The sequence below is a fragment of the Amphiprion ocellaris genome, chromosome 6 (assembly GCF_022539595.1).
Source record: "Amphiprion ocellaris isolate individual 3 ecotype Okinawa chromosome 6, ASM2253959v1, whole genome shotgun sequence".
Classification (NCBI taxonomy): domain Eukaryota; kingdom Metazoa; phylum Chordata; class Actinopteri; family Pomacentridae; genus Amphiprion; species Amphiprion ocellaris.
This window is the reverse complement of record NC_072771.1, coordinates 21,040,665-21,059,925: the sequence shown is the minus strand read 5'-3', so window position 1 is coordinate 21,059,925 and position 19,261 is coordinate 21,040,665. Positions and strand designations below refer to the sequence as shown.

Below are 19,261 nucleotides of genomic sequence, written 5' to 3'. Positions count from 1 at the left end.
TGCAGGGTAGAAATGATTACTGCAGGTAATTACACAGACAAATTTAAATCAAGTCTCACAGTTGTTTTGTTGCAGTTTCAAACTTTGACTCACGTTGATAATAAATGGACCTTTGGAAAACGGGGAGAACTCGAAGACTCCCCCTGGATCATCGTTTTCCAAGATGATAATCTCCCTGCTGGTGAAGTCGGCTTTCAGGATCTGATTCTCAACATTACTCCTGGGTCGCACACAGGAATGCACACATAAGCACATACACAGTATTAGATCATAATCATGACTGAGACAGTGGATGAAATATACCAGAAGATAAAAAGCAAGAGATAATATTTGTGCAAAAAAACTGCCATCCCTAATGCAGGATTGTGGAGCTGCTTTTGATGTGAGGAAGTGCAGCAGAACACCACTGCATCTCTGACATGCAGTTTCTTGGACTTTGTTTAAATGTTGTGATTTTCTACAACATCAGCAATAACAATAACTGCAGCTAAAAAGCTCAACTCTCTCTTAAACATCTTAAGGCATTCCTTGCTTTGTGTGATGCCCCTTTTCTATTCACTCCATATGCTGAAGCTCTGCTGCTTAGACCACTTTTAATAACCACGTCAATCAGCTGCATGCCTGCATCTTTATTGCTCCCCAGGAGTGTGCATGTGTGTATGCTGAGAAAATGGAAGCAAAGCATGCACAAAATAAAGGGCATCACAAAGACATGGCGGAATGAAACACTCCAAACAAACGGCCACAGCCAAGGCGCTGTGTGCATATAGAAACACTGACATCTTAAAAAGGTTACACAATCAAACCGGGTTAAAGAAGACTCTCTTTTTACTCCCAACAGCCACTCTCCGTTGGGTCCCCTTTTTCACACCACGCAGAATCCCCCACCCTATTCCAGTCCTTCTCATCCCTACATTGACCAAAGACCCCAGAAATCCTGAAGTAGGCACTTCTCTGAAAACAAAGACCTGATTCACGCCACACAAAACAACCAGGTTCACTCCTCTCTGCACTTACCCAAAGTACACGGTAAAGCGTGCAGTCTCCACCCTGCAGGGGAGGAGTGGGAGGGAGAGAAAGCCGCGATTCCCATCAAAATGTAGACTAACAGATGCTAACAGATACCCCCCCATTCCGCCCACACACACATTTTTGGCAGTGGAATGATGCAAGGCCCTCTCAGTCACTAAGAGTTATTATGGTGCAATTATCATATGGACAGGAGGCTCTAATAGGCCTTGATGATGCTTGATTAACTACAGATTTTCCCAGAGTTTAATGTCCCTACCTGTCCAGATTGAGCAGTAAGGTCTCGTTGACTTCTGGGATATTGTCAGCCATGATAGTGAGATTGATGAAGGCATCGCTCTGGCCGGAGAGGAAGACGACTGAGCCATTGAAAGGCTTCAGGTCATTAGCAGTTACATCGTCACGATTAGCTCCAGTTGGCTGAAGGCTCCAGAACACGACAGCCCGACCGTCTGTCCCATCGCGCCGCAGAGGGAGACTCACCTGAATCAAACACCGTTAGAATTAACGTCTTATACAGACAGACACACACACACATAACACTCAATTACTCAGAGCCTGTAGGTCAAGAGAATTGTTTAACTACCAGCATGGTCGCTATAAAGCAAGTGCAGTTTTAAAATAGGAAACCTTTTTTTAATTGACACTGGTCATTCATTTTAGCACAAATGATGAACAGTATAGTGGCAGTCAAGGAATTCATGGTTTTAACTAGAAATTGCTTTAAAATTTCTACTATTTCCCTGCAATTTATTTGCAGATTTCTATAAATAAATTGAGAGAAGTGTTACAGAATTGATACTGTTTGTATGTATTGCTGCTGAAAACAGGAGTCATATCTTACCACACTGGCAATGCTGTCCTCTGGCTCATAAACCACCACTGTGGCATTACTTGTAAAGCCAATTTCACCATTAGCAATGTCGGGGGTGACAGTCAAAGTCCAGTTTAGAGGTCCCCCAAACCTTGGGCTATTGGAGGGAATTAAGGGACTGATATCTATCAGCTCCAGTATATTCAACTGAGGGAAAACAGAAGAAACAGTTCATCAAATAGAAGGCTCATACAGGCTCACTATCTGATGAAAGAAAGATTTAAAAAACAAAAAACCCAAACTGTTTTATCAAAAATGGTTATATCTGTTCTGTTGTTGTTGGTGCTTCATTCACTCCATTAATATTTGTGCATGTCTGTGTTAAAGTAATGAGGCAGAAAGTGTGTGATGCCTTTACAGTTCTACAGAATGTCAAGAAGACTTTTCTAGTACTTTTTACTAGCTTTAAGGGCCCTGTGATGTTGTTAGTTTGGGCAAATCCCATAGCAACGTGCCAGATTTGAGTGCCAATGTCAAACCATTCACACATCCAAATGAGGCACTTAAACTTTGGACAGCACTCATTTGTCAAAGGAGTGCTAACACAAACAAAAAGATGGCATTCTTAGATGTGCAAGCAGCTGCAAGTTAAAAAATCAGACAATCTTGAAAACCAGGGGAAAAACACTTTGTTTTCAGGGTTGTTACCTGTATTAAGAAATGAGCTCCGTTCTGCAGAAAGGCATCATTCCTGATTGGCAGCGTGACATGGACCATCCGCTCACGGGAAAACACCACATTAATAGACCTGCTAACATTTAGAACCTGGTCACGGGCCAGTGCTGGGTCTATTGGACCTGCAGGAATGTAGAGGGCCGTGAGAGTCATAGAGACGTTACCCAGTGTACCACCATCTCGCAGAAAATGTAGCGATAAGAAACGGCCCTCAGGTTGACTCTGGATGCTCGGCTCTGTGGCTGGGTCAAACCGAAAAAGCCCATAGACATCGTCACTGTCTTGGATGTAGAACACCATCTGGGGAAAGAGGAAGAATGAAAAAAAGAGGAGGATTAAAATGAACAAATCCCTGTCAGAAAAGTACTGATGGAGGAATGACCAAAAAACAAAATATACCATCAACATTCTTCCTTCTATTCATAGCTGAATTGTTTAAAGGGGTGACTTTGGGCCGTGTGCAGTGAGAAGGAAGCTAACAGATCTTCAAGTTACGAGGGGGTAATTGCAATGAAGCCAGTATTTACCATCAATTACATCTGAGAATTTTGTTGCCTGTCTTGTTTTCGTGTTACTAAGATTATATATTGGTCGCAAGAAGGAAAAAGGAGAGGTGAGGAATAGAAAGAGGAAAGAAAACAAGTGAGACTCAAAGTAGTAAAACAGAGCCTGACCTAACTTTAGAGAGGCATCCTCTTTAATTAACTCTGCTAAGACTGCTAGAGTAGTTTCCATGAGCCTTTAACTGTGGCTCATTCATTTCCCTGGAACCTACACTTGTCTGATGCATTGCCCGGCACTTTCACAACAGCTGATTCACAGCTCAGTGTAATGTGTATATCAGTTCCTTTGTGTGTGATATATCATCTGCAGCTTCAAAGAAAAAATTGATTAACTTCATGTTAGTTGTTTGTTTATTCTTCATTGAATTTCTGCTGAGCCCACTTCTTTCTGCGCAGATGGTAAACAGACCCTAAAGTCCCACAACCTGAAGTGGTGTTCTGGTGTGTGTTTGCATGTCACATCTTACGCCTCGAACATAAACAAGACTTAGATCTGCCCACCTCTTTCACACAAAGATGGAAGCTATAAAAATCTGTCACCATTTCAAAAAAAAAAAAAAGCCCACAGAGACACCACACATGGAGTGCGCCTGCTGTTTCCGCTTTGTTTTGTTTTAGCCACATTAAGGGAATGCCCACGGATCAAAGTTATGCGCCAAAGGGTCGACTTTTACGGAATGTGCCAAGTTTGACACTGTACCTCACAGGAGGTCACACACATAAACACACACATGCATAACACATGCAGCAACTTGTAGCAAGTGCAGCCACTTTTTTTCACATACAAACCCAAAACAATATAAGAACTCTTTTCAACACACCTCCATGGGTTCATCCACCTTCGCCCCTCCAGCTACAGTATTGGGCAGCAGTTTAAGGATAAACGCCTCTGCTTCTTCAGGTTGATCATCTGCCTCAATGTTTATTGGAATCACAGCAGTCATTTGACCGTCAGCAAATCTCACTGTCCCTTCTTCTGGACTCAAGTCATCTGACACTGGTGAGCGATCACTGGAGTTTCTGCTGATGGACCAGTTTGCAGACACGTCGTCATAGCTGCCTCCAGTTCTTACAATAATGATGCCTTCAAATCTGGGGGTGGGGCGACAATATTGGATGTAATTGGCTTATTTTTATTTGGACATATATTTAGAGAGCATTTACGAGACACAACTGTCATCACAGTTTTCTGAATATTTGTAAATTATCCACCTCAATGTCAAATCTTCATTGATGCTGATTGGCTGAACGCTGCTGTTAATTGACAGGACACCATGAGGCTCATCATTGGGTTCAATGGTCACTGTCACAGTACTGTGTGGTACGAGCACAGCATCTCCTCTGATGGTCTCCTCCAGCAGGACCAGACGGAAGGATTCTGCAAGTTCTGGCATGTCATCATCACTGATGTTGAACAGCAGGCTGGTTTCGTAGACACGTGGAGGGAATGTAACTGTTATGACATCACATGGCATGGCGTTGCATTGGAGGTCAAAGAAATCCACAGTTGGCGTGGCACTGCCCAGTCCTTCACCACTCATTACCTTGTAACCTATGGAAACCTAAAGACAGTATAGTACAAAGGGTTTAGATAAATTTATCTTACACTTCTTGTTTTTCCGCATGAAAATTCTTGATGGCTCGTATATAATTAAAGTGGTTGTGCACTGTAAAAGTCAAAAATCTAGGTAAACATATGACTGGATTAAAAGAATGGAACCTCTTTGTCATCAGAGCCAACAAGTGGCCCATCTTCAGTCCTTCGACCACGGGTCACATTGACGGCAATGACCGCTGCAGACTCTTGTACTGTCAAGACAGAGTGGGAGAACCGCAGCGGGCTGTCATTACGCCGGATTCTCAGCTGGACGCTGCTGGCGTTTTGCCTGAGGAGGGCTCCACCTACCACACCCGTTAGCCGTACTGAAAACACCTCATCATCCTCTGGGATCTGGTCCAGAAAGGAAGACAAGCACATTCACATACAATTCAAAACTCAACCAAGTAAATAAGTAAGAATATGGCATGAATTATTTATTTTAAAGTTGTCTGAATGGGAGATGCACATCCAAATGTCATGTAAGATCCTTAATAATAATCTTTCGAAGAGCCACAGCACATTTTTCATCTACATCATCAAAGCTGACATTGCTGAAACCACCGCAGGAGAGACAGGTGGAACTAAAGCTGGGTGGTTTAAATGGAACAGTGAGGAGCCAGTTCAATACCTGATCATCTTTAATGAGGATGTAGAATTGCATGACATCCTGTCCTACATCGATGGTGATGTTTCCTCTGTCTGGGCTGAGATCTTGAGAAGCAGGGTTGGGACCTTCAGAGATCTGCAAAGACAGAAAGGAGACCAGTGATGTTTAAACTTGAGCATGCCTGTGTTCTGTGTGTATTTAATTTTTTTGTTAATATGTTGTACAGAGGTATAAATTTACAAAAACACTTTCATCAAGGTAAAACTAAACCCTTTTGTCAGAAATATATAACAGTCCCTGTTGAATAGGAAGTACAGCGTGTTAGTCATGCTGCTTTATGTCCATTGTCCTCTCACCTCATAGTACACAGTCACAGTCCCATATGTTCCCTTTTCTCTAATTAGGGTGAAAGGCACATCATGGTCCTGTCCTCTGGGTTCATCAACTACGATCTCTTCAGTCTGAGATAAAGACAAGCAAAACAAACAGAACCCCAATCAGTTCAGTTTAATCAGCTTCAACACAGTTTCCTACTGCCAAGTCGAATCAACCCAATTATGAAACAAAGCAAAATGTCATGTGTGAAAGACTGCAATAACAAACCAAAACATGAAAGCAAATTCGAGTTTCAATGGACCCTAAATTGGCAGAACAAGTAAGGAATTAAAAAATTAAAGACAGATCCTTATCAAGTGCAGTTAACTGACTGCCAACAAAACAATATAACAAGGCAATGTTGGATTTTCTTTGTTTTGTTTTATTTTGACCTAGTTTACTGGTTTTGTGTCTATGTTTTGTACGTGTTTTCAATTTTGAAATTTGTGCACATTTTTTCAACAATACTAGTCATTATATATGTTTGACCAAAAAATAGAATTTGTTTAATTATACATTTATTTACTTTTTAAATTTGAAATTTTCTGTTTCTATGTCAATACTGTTCCTAATAAATTACTTTGCTAATGAAGTAACTTAATTGAAATGAATTGGGAAAAGTTTGGGAGCAGGAATAAAGCAGTTACACACAACTGGCCACTGAATGCTGTTTTAGTAAATATATCAGATAAAGCACAAAATCTATGTTTTTAATGTAATTCCAGCTCAATGACTGTGTAAAACAAGTCCAAAGAATTTTAGGTCAATGCAACAAAAAAGAAGAGGAAAAGGCAAAAAAAAAAAATAAAAAATTGCTAAATAGGAATACATTTAAGACATAAGCACATCTCAAAAGGGCAGAAGGCTTTTATTGATTCTAAGCAAGTCAAATCATGATGTAGCATGCAAGACCATCTGCTGCAGCTACTCCCACTGATAAGTCAACCACTAGATGGTCACTTCTACAGTCATAATACTGACATGACTCTCCCATTGTAGTACTGGTTTCTAAAGCCAGTCCAAACCTTCACAATCTGCTAAAACATCAGCGGCTTTGTTTTTGTAAAACTGCTCTGAAATGCAAGTGCATCTTCAAAGTTTCGCAGCTGTGGTGACCTGAGGTATAAATGTAAATCTGAAGCAGCATTGTACAAACACGAAAATGTCTGCAGCAGGATTAATATATTATAAATTGTGTAGGAGGAATATATCAAGAGGTCTTGTTGGGGAGGATGATTGATTTAGCATATCATGTTGACATTTCCCTAAAGGGTCAAGTGAAGAATTCTGGCAGCTTTGACTGCCCAACAGAGAAAATTTTGGAGTTTTGCAAATGAATAAGCAAAGACGAGATACATATGGATGATGGGTTTCTTACTGAGTTGAAGGCAATTATTCCAAAGGCGTTGTCATTGGACAAGATGGTGATGGTTGCCTTGTGTGGTGTTCCCACAGTCACGCCATTAGTGGCATTCTGTAAAGAGGGGGTAATTGAAATGATTAGATAAAACCAGACCAAAATACAGAGTATTTACATTAGCACTCCTTAACCTCCCCCCAACAGTTAATTCTGACAGTTGTGCTCATGTGAAGAGTCAGAACAACTGCCTCATCCGTTATCTCCACTTCATTCCTGTGCTCCCACTGAGTGACCCTGGTGAGAAGGCACAAAGACAGGAAGTACCGGTTTCATCCCAGTTGATTTGTCAGGTTAGCTCTCAGTGGGGCACCTCTTCAGGACTTGTGCTGTGCGCTGTGATTCGGCACTAAGACCTGACAAACCTAAAATCCCTGCATGCTTAAAATCACACAGTAATTTCACAAAGCTTAACAGTGTGAGTTTCTAACTTGACAAAACCATAACCTCTGATCTGTGCAAAGAATGCTTTCTCTTGCTCTAAGCTTTACATTGTTGAAAAGGGAAAACACAGATTTGTTTTGGTGTAACTTTGCAGGTTTTAGTCAGCTTATCAGTGTTCTTAAAGCATTTAATGGGTGAACTGTGCTGACATTCATCATGTTTGAGATCAGGTTTCTTACGCAGGTATTCACCAAAAATTCAAATTCCCTTTGCAACATGCAAACATCTGGACAGAGCCTCATTAGAATATCTGAAAGCATTCTGGAAAACAACCTGTTGCTATAGTCGTGACATAATGTGTTAAACAGAAACATTTTCTTACCCAGAGCATTATTAAAATATTTTTCTTTTTTTTCTGCCAACTTAAAATCCTTAGCTTATCTCCTGTATGTGCTTGTGTATGAAGGTGAGAGCAAGCGAAGGAGAGAGTGAAGAACAAGAAAGCACTGAGGCCGCTTGCATTCATCCCTCTATTCAAACAGGGCTTTTCCTGGTTGTAACAGAGCTTTCTTTCTGATGCTGAGCTCTTGTAGCAGGTCAACTCACAGACACAGAATCCACACGCTTTCACAAAGCCACTTAAAAGCCAGCTTTGTTGAACTCATGTACCACTAAATAAACCCTGCTTCTGTGAATCTAACATGCTACAACCCACCGTGTGTTCCTACATTTTGTTTGGCTGCACCTGCTATGCTCTACAATCTGACACTATTTCTCTGTAACATCTTTGTTTGTGATGCTCAACTTGTAACAAAGTCAGCACAACTTTTCCTATTGAAACAGGTTTATCTGTCAGAAATGATAAATGTACCCAGATAAAGCCCTTATTCCTTGCTTGTGCTTGATCTGTGACACCCCTTGTGAAGCACATTCGTCCCCCTGACAGTCCTTCAGTAAGCCGATAGACTAGCATTTGGCCAAAGCTTTGTCTCTGCCATAGTGTAAACAGAAGGGATAAGGGGGCCTCATCTGGTCTTTCACTCTAGTGGCAGGCTAAATATGGGCTTGTGCTACTGGATTTTAACCAGATGTCACAAAAATGTAGCATCAAATTGAAAACGATGTGGGGAAAGTCACTCCCGCTGACAGCTGTTCCATTGTTGATATTTTGTAGATGTACATAGCTGACAGTGATTCACAATGACCTTTATCTTAGGTCTTTAAGTGAAGGACAAGATGGGCAGACAACAAGATCAACACCCCACCTCCGCCAGCTCATCAATCAAACCTGACTGCTAAAGGCTACATGAAACCATGGAGATTGTCTCAAGGTGTAAGGCATCCTGAACTGAGATGGTAATTCCTTTGACAAGTGTTCAAAATGTATCCCAATTAAAAATCATTTTCAAAGTTTACAACTACAGAGCTGACCTATATAACCTTGTGCACGATAGTAAAAGCACAATAACATGCACAAAAAGCAAAACTTGCAGGCCATCTGTACAACTTCTGATTTTAATCTTGGACTATCTCAGACTAGAATACAGGAGTATGCAGTACCTTGTGATATGGTGCTGGCAGTGGCAGTATAAACTCCTCAAAGTGCATCAAATTATTTTCATTTCCTTGGTTGTGAATCCATTCATTCATTCACTCATTCTAACAGCCTAAGCTTTCATCTGCAGTAGAATGTCAATTACAATGGTGAAGCCACAACATATCTATAAATAAACACCATGCCTATTGAAGTCAATAATAACAGTAAATGAGATAAACACTTTATTTTTATGTGTGGTGAAGCTGTGGCTGTCAAAGTTAGTCCCTTTTCACAGAAGTGCTTTTTCATGGGGAACCTCAGAGACACGCACAATATTTGGCCCCACCCAGACCAGCCTTGGAAAAGTCCTACAGAGCACACACATCAAAGCCCTGCAGCTCAGAGCCACCCAGGGTTTCCTGTGTGACGCCCCCACACCCCACTGCTCAGTAGCTGGGGTTAGGCTTTAAGATGGTCGGGGTCAGAGATTGAACAGTGAAACTTTGTGGGAGGAAAGTAAGAGCAGCAGATAAGAGAGAGACGGAGGTGAAGGAGATAATATGGCACTTTTTTTTTTTTTTTTTTAAGATCGGACTCAAACTGAATCATTAATTTCAGGCATAAACTTGAGATTGGCTGGGAGTTCAGTTTTAGTGATGCTCTGGAACAATCTGAGCAAGCATGGCACAGACTGACATGATCGCATTAGTATTTAAATGGACACAGTTTCAACAAGAGAAACCATTTTTTCAAAGGAGGACGCTGGGGAGGAGGGGGAGATGATTTACAGATCCGTAGAGGCTGGTATAGTAGCGATGTGATTAGCAGAGAGCCGGTAGAATGAATGAAAGTGCCTCAGTTATACAGCGCACGAACTGGCTAGGGTGGACTGAAGTCAAGATAGAGCTTGTGACGACCACTGACTCTGTGCCAACCTGAACTACCACAAAGCTCCATAAATACAACATATAAAGGTCTGCACAGAAAAAGGTGGAATACACACATACACAAAACATCAGGCAAGCAACAGGAATTTACCTGCAGTCTGAGGTTGAAGGTAAATATCTCATCTGCTTCAGGCAAGTCATCATCTGTCACAGCAATGAAGACAGTCTTACTGGACTCAGTGGAGTGCAGGATGGCTGCTGCATCAACCGTGTGAAAGTCCCCTGTGTCATCTCCCTCCAGCTGAATGAATAAAAGACAGCACCATTTAACTAAAGCAAAATTGCTTCTTCTTTGTTGGTTTTCTGTTGAGAGGATTTACACATTCATGTAAAAGTGGGAAACTGTGAGAAACAACATGAAAAAAGATCAAAGATGGGTTTGAACCCAGGATGATGCCGGTGCATGATTTGCAACTGTGCCAGTAGGATGCCCCTGGCTTGATGTTTCTGCATGTTTCAGCTCTTTCTTCCAGCAGAGAGCAGATATCATGTTCTTTTTGATTTACTTCCTTTCTACTTGAGCCTGCTTGATCTTGAGGTTTTGTGTTTTTCTATCTGTGCCCATTTGTTCCTGGAAGGAAGTCTGATGTTACACCGTATTTCATTAACTACTAAAGCTGCCCAGGCTTAATAGTTCATGTAACAAGAAATATGGTAAAGATATCAAGAAGCACAGGAAACCCCCCCAACCACTCTCCACTGCATGGCCAGTTTGCCTTTCCAGACACCAACTGTGAGCAGCTGACACTGGACCCCATGTGGAGGGCATAAAGCCAAAATCTGTCTATTTCCAAAGCAGTGAACTAAGAATCTTCACTCTTTGGTTAATACACATAACAGCTAAACTTGACAGTATTTTGACAGGAAATCATTTTTTTTATTAGAAAAATATTTCTAGTACAAAAGGATTGCACACTTGAGCATTGCCACATAATGAGTAAGAAGTCATCAGTGTCCTACCTCGACCACAGCTGTCACGTTGATCGGGTCTCCCACTCTTTCTATGACCAGTCGGACCACTCCGTTGCTCTCGTTCACAATAAAGTCCGTCTCCCCGAGGAACCGCAGCGTGGCTGACTCTGACGTGGTGCCAGGGATGGACAGAGCCAGAATCAACCCAGCTAGCAGGAGGACAGGGAGCATTCCTACAAAAACGGGAAGCATATGGAAGAAATATTGTAAAATATGCAGGAAAAACAGACAATATGTGTGCACTGAAAGAAGCCAGTAAGAATATTATCTGGAGAGGTTTACAAATTAAATAAGCAACAGAAAATTATTTTAGTTCATTCTTTGCATACATTAACCCACTACAGATTTAATACTTTAGAGATTTGTGCACAAATTGTCTGTAAAAAAAAAATGTGCAGGAACACCTCCTCATCACTCATTAAGAAAGGCAGTTTAAATGACAACCTATCAGACTACACAGACACAAAAACAACATAAGGAAAAGTCTTAATTCAGAGACATCTGTGATACAGCAGCAAAAGTAGTGTAGGATGTAGAGAATTCAAAATAAAAACAGAAATGAGCACAACAAGGAAGCTCAATGGACATGAAATTACAGATGTATTTACAAAAAAAACTCGGATCACAACTACAAAGATTCAAACACACACACACACACACACACACACACACACACACACACACACACACACACACACACACACACACATACACATACACACACACACACACACACACACAAAACAAACTCTTGTAAACTTTTGTAAAACTGTGCTGAGTAGAATATTCAAAATAAGGTTCAAGCCCAGTGGCTGTGCTATCACTAACTGAATAAACGCATCCTATATTTGTTACACTAAAGGATGCTTGTAATAAAATGTAAAAATACGCAGTCATCACACATGAAAACTAGTGTGATTTACAGGCAGTATTGAGTGGCCAGATGTTCAGAAGGCCTGCTGGCTTTTTATAATGTGCAGCCAGGCTGGCTTGCAGGCCTGCTAGTCATTGTGGTCTAAATGATTCATGACATTATTCCATAATTCCAATTGCTGTTGTCATGTTGTCATAACTGTTGAAGCAGTCGTTGCTGAGTTAATTCTTCTTGACCACATGAAGCTAAAGTCATGCCATCCCGTGTAAATATGCGTTAACGACACTCTCGTCTCACTCTCTCTCTCTAATGATCTTTCCTGCTCCCCTGTTTCCTCTAATAATCCTCCCTTCCCAGTTTGTCTCTTCTACACCCCCTCTGCCTTCCACTCCTCTTGTCAGGCTTCCTCATCTCTCCTCTGGTTTTCCTCTCCTCTCATCTCTCTTCTGTCATCTCCTGCTTAGCTCTCTCACCCAGAATAATCCCAAAGCTGGATGGAGCCATTGAGACAGTTGTCATGGTTAACACAACAAAACAACACAGCATGACAAGCGGGGTGGAGACAGCGTAAAGCTAAGTTGCGGCCACTCCGTCCTGTCTCTCCCCCTCCTTCCCTGCTGCCTTTTACCCATCCCATTCATAATCTGCACCACACAGCTTCGCCAACAGTATGATCACGGAAGGTCTTTTAAAAAATATTTGCTCTTAATTACAAGGTTGAAACAACAACATCAGCAGCTACAGTGGATGAAGTCATGCTGTTTGGGCTCTTTTTTTCATGCACACAATTCATTTAGGAAAGTTGGACATTGAAAATATCCCATTTTTCACTTGTTCCATTACTGTTATATCAATCGGGGTTATTCTCAGTATTGGCGGGTGTTTAAATAGCAACCATCCATCAATCAGACTGTCAGCCTCAAGAGCATTAGCAGCTATTGCTTGACAAATACAGTCAGAATCAACTGATGTAATAGTGTCGATGTGACAGAGAGAAAGAGCATATTGCCTGTGTGTGAGAGTCTGTATGATGGACTTGAAGTCAAGTGTGTGTGTGTGTGTGTGTGTGTGTGTGTGTGTGTGTGTGTGTGTGTGTGTGTGTGTGTGTGTGTGTGTGTGTGTGTGTGTGTGTGTGTGTGTGTGCATGCGTGTGTGTGCGAGTTTGCATGTGTCACACACATGCCAGCGGTCGAGAGGTTCCTGGGAAAGCCATCAAAAAGGGATTTAGAGCTGGTGGGTAGCAGGGCAGGACAGTGGGGAACAGAGGGCGAGGCTAAGGCAGAACAGAGGTGAGTGTATTGCTGGACAAAGAGGGGCCAGGGTTGAATAAATCCTGTTATTTGCCATGCTCTCTCTCCTGGGGTTGGGAACTTCCTGAATCACCGACTTAAAGCTTGAGTGATTTGCCATAAACCTTCTTTTTTTGCATCATCTGACTGAAACTGACTTACACAGTACTAATCTGCACTGGTCTACAAGTGTTTTAATAATTTTGCACCTAAAAGTTTCAGAGCATATGGACACCTGCCTGCCTGATTGAGTTATATCAGACAGTTAAGGCACCTGATGTCTGTTTTGATGATGGCAATATCTTAGTGGTCACAGGTTGTAAACTCTGCCCAAAGTTACCACAATTTTATCATCATCATGGCATCCTATGACATGACTGTTCAGTTCCCAAAACAAATGGTATGACATCCCACAGACTGCTCCCAGTAAATCCTCAAAATCTCAAACCTTCCAAATGATTGCCTAACATCGAGACCATTTTTTTAAAAGGATGGAAGCAAGCATCCAGCCCTCTGAACTCCTAGCAACGCTACATCAAAACAGAAAGGGACGGTGTTGGTGACGAAGATGCCACACTTTCTTCAGAGAGTCTAATACAAAACAGATGCTGTGTGGATGGCACAGGTCTGTTTTGCAAGCAGCGGGGTACTTTTTGTGCTGGCATCATGCATTGTGCCAACCCTAACCCCAGGAGTTACAGGAGCCCTGCAGATCTGTCTGTCACAGCTAAAGGCAGCATGGAGAGCCTGGCGCAGACCTCTGACATTGATAAGACTGGGAGTCAGAGTTCATGCAGAGAGGTGCACAGAAAAACACACACTCATGCGTGCACGTTTGCTTACACAAATGTGTTTGCCAGAGTTGCCACGGTCAGCATATGCATCTAAAATGCGCTGTCTCAAAGCTCAGACAGACAGCTGGGTGACATTCCAGGATGTTACAGAGAAAACACAGTGTCCATCACAAACACTCTGCACCAGAGGACCAAAAAAATGATGGCTGGGTTGAGGACTCTGGGACCTGGCGCTCTAACAAGCCACAGAAAACACCACAACTAAAGAGACTTCACATTGTGAACATCCAAAATTGCTTTTATTGACTTATTCTGTAACTTCAACCTCAGTTAACTGACTTTTCCTCTATATTGCATTACTTTATTTCTTGGAACACAAACTGTGTCCAATAAATATGTAACACCTACTATATATAGTCTTGGTGAAATATATGAAGTACGTTATTGTTTTCATCCTCGACAGAACAACGATGCATTGTCAGATGTATTTGTTGACAATTCAAAAAGCTCAAATGGACATTAACCTTTAGCCCGGATAACACTGAGTCATTCCCCATGGAGAATAAGTTACAAATTTCTAAAATTGTTGTTTAAATTGGATTATGGTCTTGTTAAGCCCCGACCTTGAACCTGTTTTCACCGAAACCATTTTTGTCCCGCACATAATAGTTCTTTCTTCCCTTTAATATTCAGAGTCATTTAGGAATTATGGTCCTCTTGCACAAGCTGGCTTTGTGCTTGCCAGGAAAGTTTCTTAGCGCTGTGCCCCAGGAGTCCACCCGTTTCACCAGCTTAGCTCAGATCAAAGGTAAACAGAACAATGTATGAGAAAGACACAAACACATATGCAAATGTACACTCAAAACACATCTACAGTGCTCTCTATAAGAAAATCCTCCTGGAGAATATCCACCCATCAATTCCTGACCTAAAGCTAAAGCACAAATGATTTATGCAGCACGACAACGACCCAAAGCATACAAGCAAGTCCACCTCTGAATGGCTCAAAAAGAACAAAATTAAGGTTTTGGAGTAGCCTAGTCAAAGTCCGGACTGAATTTAATTGAGATGCTGTGGCAAGAACTTCAAAGGACAGTTCTAACCATCTAATGTGGCCGAATTAAAACTATTCTGCTGAGAAGAGTGGGTCAAAACTCCTCCACGGTGATGTGAAAGACTGCATCACAAGCTGTAACAAACATCTGACTGCAGTTATTTCTGCTAACAACCAGTTAGTGGGTTCAGGGGGGCAACTACTTTGTCACAGGGGTGATATAGGTTTACAATAATTCTTCAATAAACCATCATTTATTAACAGCATTTTGTGTTTTGTGGGTTATTGCTGTATATTATTCAATTAAAAAAACATTACATTGATGATCTGGAACATTTAAGTGTGAGAAACATGCAAAAACACAAGATTTCTGGAAAATAATTTTGCACGGCACTATGCTCCAAGGTAGTGTATCCCTTCACTACTTGCAATTACTGACTTATCTCCTTTTCTTATCTCTCTGTCTTATCACTTCATTCTTTTTGGAGACAAACTCTTTCTGCTTATCTGTGATGCATAGCTCATCACCTGGCACTTCTCAGCAAAATGAAATCTGAAAAGCAGCACGGTGAGCTGCAGTGATAAAACAGAGTTGGTCTGTAGGGGTTTGACCCCATCACCTGTCGGTCAATCTTAAAGCGGCACACTGGTGTTAAGAGCCCGGTTGACAAAAACTGTTACAACGGATCCGTTGCAGACACACACAACACACACACTCACTCACTGATCTACTGGATATCCCTGTCAGAGGTGCTGAGGAGGTGTCCGGTTGCAGGGCTGCTCTTGGGGTCAATGCTTGCCGCTGATACCTCTTGGGTTTCTCCTGACAGTGGCCTCTGTGTCGTAATCTTTAGCATCAATTATTCACTGTAAGACTTTACAGTCAGACGATGGTAGTAAGCATGATGCTGCAAGATTCCCTGCATAGAAAGTGTCATGTGCCAGCTGCAGTAAGTAAGGTGAATGGGTAACTGACGCAGGTATTATGATTTTGATCCTACAGGCGGTAATGTTTGACAGTGAGACAATTTAATTCATCTCTTTTTCACTAGGAAACATGTATCAGTTCTCCATCCCATTAAATACAGCAGCTGTCATCCCTTTTCCCCACTGGGCACTTCTCGGGGCAAAATACCAGCCTCTGTAACCATAACCAAGGACTTGGCGTTTCCCCTTTCACTGAGAATACTCAGTATTGCAAGCTTTAAAAGTGGAAAGCAATACCCTCACTTCCTTTCTGGTTGAGGGTGTGTGGGATAACAGTCTTTAGAGTTTTAATCAAGGGCTTTCCCATGCGGCATCCCTGCCCTGAGGCTTCCCTGGTCCTCAGACGCCCATGGTGAAGAGAACGTGGTTTTATCTGGCAGTTAGTCAAGTGCACATGCGTATATATCTATATATATATATATATATATATATATATATATATATATATATATATATATATATATATATATATATATATATATATACGCACGCACACACACATAGAAAGTGATCTCCAGTTGTCTGACACTGGGAGGCCTGCAGTGGGATCTCATTCATCAATCTTACAGCTCTGGTCGGTGATCTGGAGTCAGTCTGGCCACAAAAAGAAACTGCTCTGTCATTAACATCAACTAATATAACTGTTCCTGGAACATTTCTGTGTGTCCTCAGTACAAATTCATTCTAAAAACAACAATCATGCAAACAAATTGTGTAACTGATACTGACAGAAATAAACAGAGAAGTAAACACACACACAGATAGATGGTGTGTGTGGCAGAAAAGAACAGAAAGAGGTGATAATATGTCTTAATCAGTCTTTATTTATATTTAAAGTGAGAGGTTATTCTAGAGCCAATCCTTCATTAGCACTGTTAACTCTGGAATATGGAAGTGCCCTGCGGTTGGATGGCCAATTAATTATTCGAAGGTCAAACTAAATACAAATGTAATTTGAGTGTTCAATTCAAATAGGTTCCAAAACAGTCTGATTGCTGCTGACACTGCACCTTAAACCCAAAAATAAACAGAACAAATAGAGAACAAACATATCAGTAATGCTATTGTTTCATTTGTTGCACACGGACAAGATATGTTTCATAGAGAGGCTATAATATTAACTCAGTTTTCATGTGTAAGTCTCATAATATGTATTTGGCCAAAAACCACAGAGGCTCCTCTCTTCTGTTTATTGGACTGGTTTCTGTTTGCGCAGTACTCCACACTAAGCGATGCCACCAGCCCAGTGTGTGTCAGCCGCTACCCCAGAAACCACCCACCGTCCGTTCTCAGCTCGGCATAGCCGCGGCTACCATTCCCGGTCAACTCACAAGCCCATAATTGCACTTCACATGTAGTTTCAGCCTCTGATATTTTTAGATCAGTGAATGTTCTCGCCATGCAGAGGAGTTGGGGAGAAGAAATTAAGAAACTTAATAAGCGAGTAGAGCTAAAACATACATCATTAAATCTGACAAAAGCACTGCATTACTCACTGGGCTTATTTTGGAGAGTTCTACCCGAAAAACAAAACTTTATGTATTTTGAGGGGAAAAGAACAGAAAACTTAGTTCAGCAAGAATGGGGGGAACAGATTGTTGTGAAATCAGGATGGCAGTGTCCTGATTTGCAACCAAATTATGCCATTCCACATACGGGGACTAGAAAGCAGCTGAATGAATACCTCTCTAAAGAACAAAAATGCATGAGGTCAGCCCTCCAGCTATTGTCAGACGATACTTCTCAAACCAGGCATTTCTCCTTTAAGGGCAAGAGACTGCCAATCAAGTGTGCATTTTACTGTGAAAAAAAGAAACAGAGAGAGGGAGCGCTTTCCTGAGGTATTGTCCACACGGCCGTGGTCTGCTGCTCTTAAGTTGAGCCAACGGCATCTCGCATCCCCAACTCAAAACAAGGGTTTTTTTCTTCTTCTTAGGAAACACTGGAAAGCGAGGAATATAGAAGGACAAAAGTGGTTCCAATTGAGTAGGAACCAGTGCATGAGCAACTTAGAGTGTTTTCCAGTTCAAGCATTGGCTGACTGATTAGCCTGTATGACACAGAGTGATGTAGGCAGACAGAAAAACACTTTCTTTCAAGGGATTAAACAAGGTTGTGCTCTCCATAGCTTCACAGACCAAAGGGCCAAATTAGAAAGGGTATTACTTCATTGCATGTAACCGGTTGGGCCTGGATGAAATGCTAATTGCATTTCAAAAGAGTTCCCAAAACAGAGAGGCAACCCAGAACGGGGGAGTATTTTCATTGGAGATGAAGCGGGACTTTACGATTCACTGACCAGCACACAATTTTAAGGAGCAGGCTTTTGTTCACTCATGCTCCTTTTTTTGTGTTTTGTGTGCATTTCTAACATTGCCACAGTTCTCTATTCTTTTGTTTCTCCCACTTTTTGGCATGCTGGCCTCCTCTCCACCAGAATCCAAACCATCCTATTCAGACTCCCTTCTTTTCTCCCAGCTCTACTCTATCACTTCTAAACAAGGACACGCACTGCACACACATCCTCGGTACAGTAGGTGCAGGATAGCCCCCTCTTTCAGGCCTTTGCAGCGCTGAGAAACTAACGGCCAGATGGCAGGATTGAGGAGGAAGCAAATTCCTGAACAAGTGTGGTCGACAGATCTTGATTTTGAGAAGAAAATAATGAAAACGCTCATTGCTTCAATCGATCTGGTCATCAAGTTTATAGAATCACTAATTCAGTCATACACACAACTGACACACGTGTTTGAATCCTGTCAGACATTTTACCCAAACACACTAATCACATTCAATGAATAGCTTTCCTCCTGTATGGCTTCACACAAAAATGCAGAGAGGTTTTCTATTTATTACCAAGGCATCCCAATGCCTTGAGATGTTTTACTCACAAAGCTATTGTCTGTAATGACAGGGACTGAGAAAAAAAAAGTGGATGAATACATCTTTCTACAACAATAAACACACCCCGCCACATCGCAGCCGTGCTCGGATCAACCACCCCAACCTACTTGTGGAATTCCTCTACCATGACCAACAACAGTACAATGAGGGAAGTGAGAGATAAACAGAGAAAGACAAGAAAAGAAAAGAAAAGAAAAGAAAGAGGGGCTGGTGTAAGGGACGGGGCTGATGGGGGGGTGGAGATGAGTGCAGATGAAATAAAACGCGATGGGTCATACGCACACATGGGGGAGGGTGGATAAATAAGGCTGAACGGAGATGAAGAGAACTCGCAGTTGTGGAAGATTGATGATCTACATCAACAGGTTTGTTTTTAACG

At 41.7% G+C, this 19,261-nt stretch overlaps 1 protein-coding gene across 1 annotated transcript in view; it reads right to left on the bottom strand.

Moving 5' to 3' along the window:
• Window positions 1-19,261, bottom strand: part of adgrv1 (adhesion G protein-coupled receptor V1) — a 117,210-nt gene that overhangs the window by 93,326 nt on the left and 4,623 nt on the right. Inside the window, 12 exon segments of the mRNA XM_055011477.1 lie at window positions 94-220; window positions 1,289-1,512; window positions 1,874-2,050; window positions 2,552-2,878; window positions 3,963-4,233; window positions 4,354-4,703; window positions 4,862-5,092; window positions 5,370-5,483; window positions 5,705-5,809; window positions 7,102-7,197; window positions 10,100-10,249; window positions 10,969-11,153. Coding sequence (XP_054867452.1) covers window positions 94-220; window positions 1,289-1,512; window positions 1,874-2,050; window positions 2,552-2,878; window positions 3,963-4,233; window positions 4,354-4,703; window positions 4,862-5,092; window positions 5,370-5,483; window positions 5,705-5,809; window positions 7,102-7,197; window positions 10,100-10,249; window positions 10,969-11,151 — 2,355 coding nt within the window. The 5' untranslated portion in view covers window positions 11,152-11,153.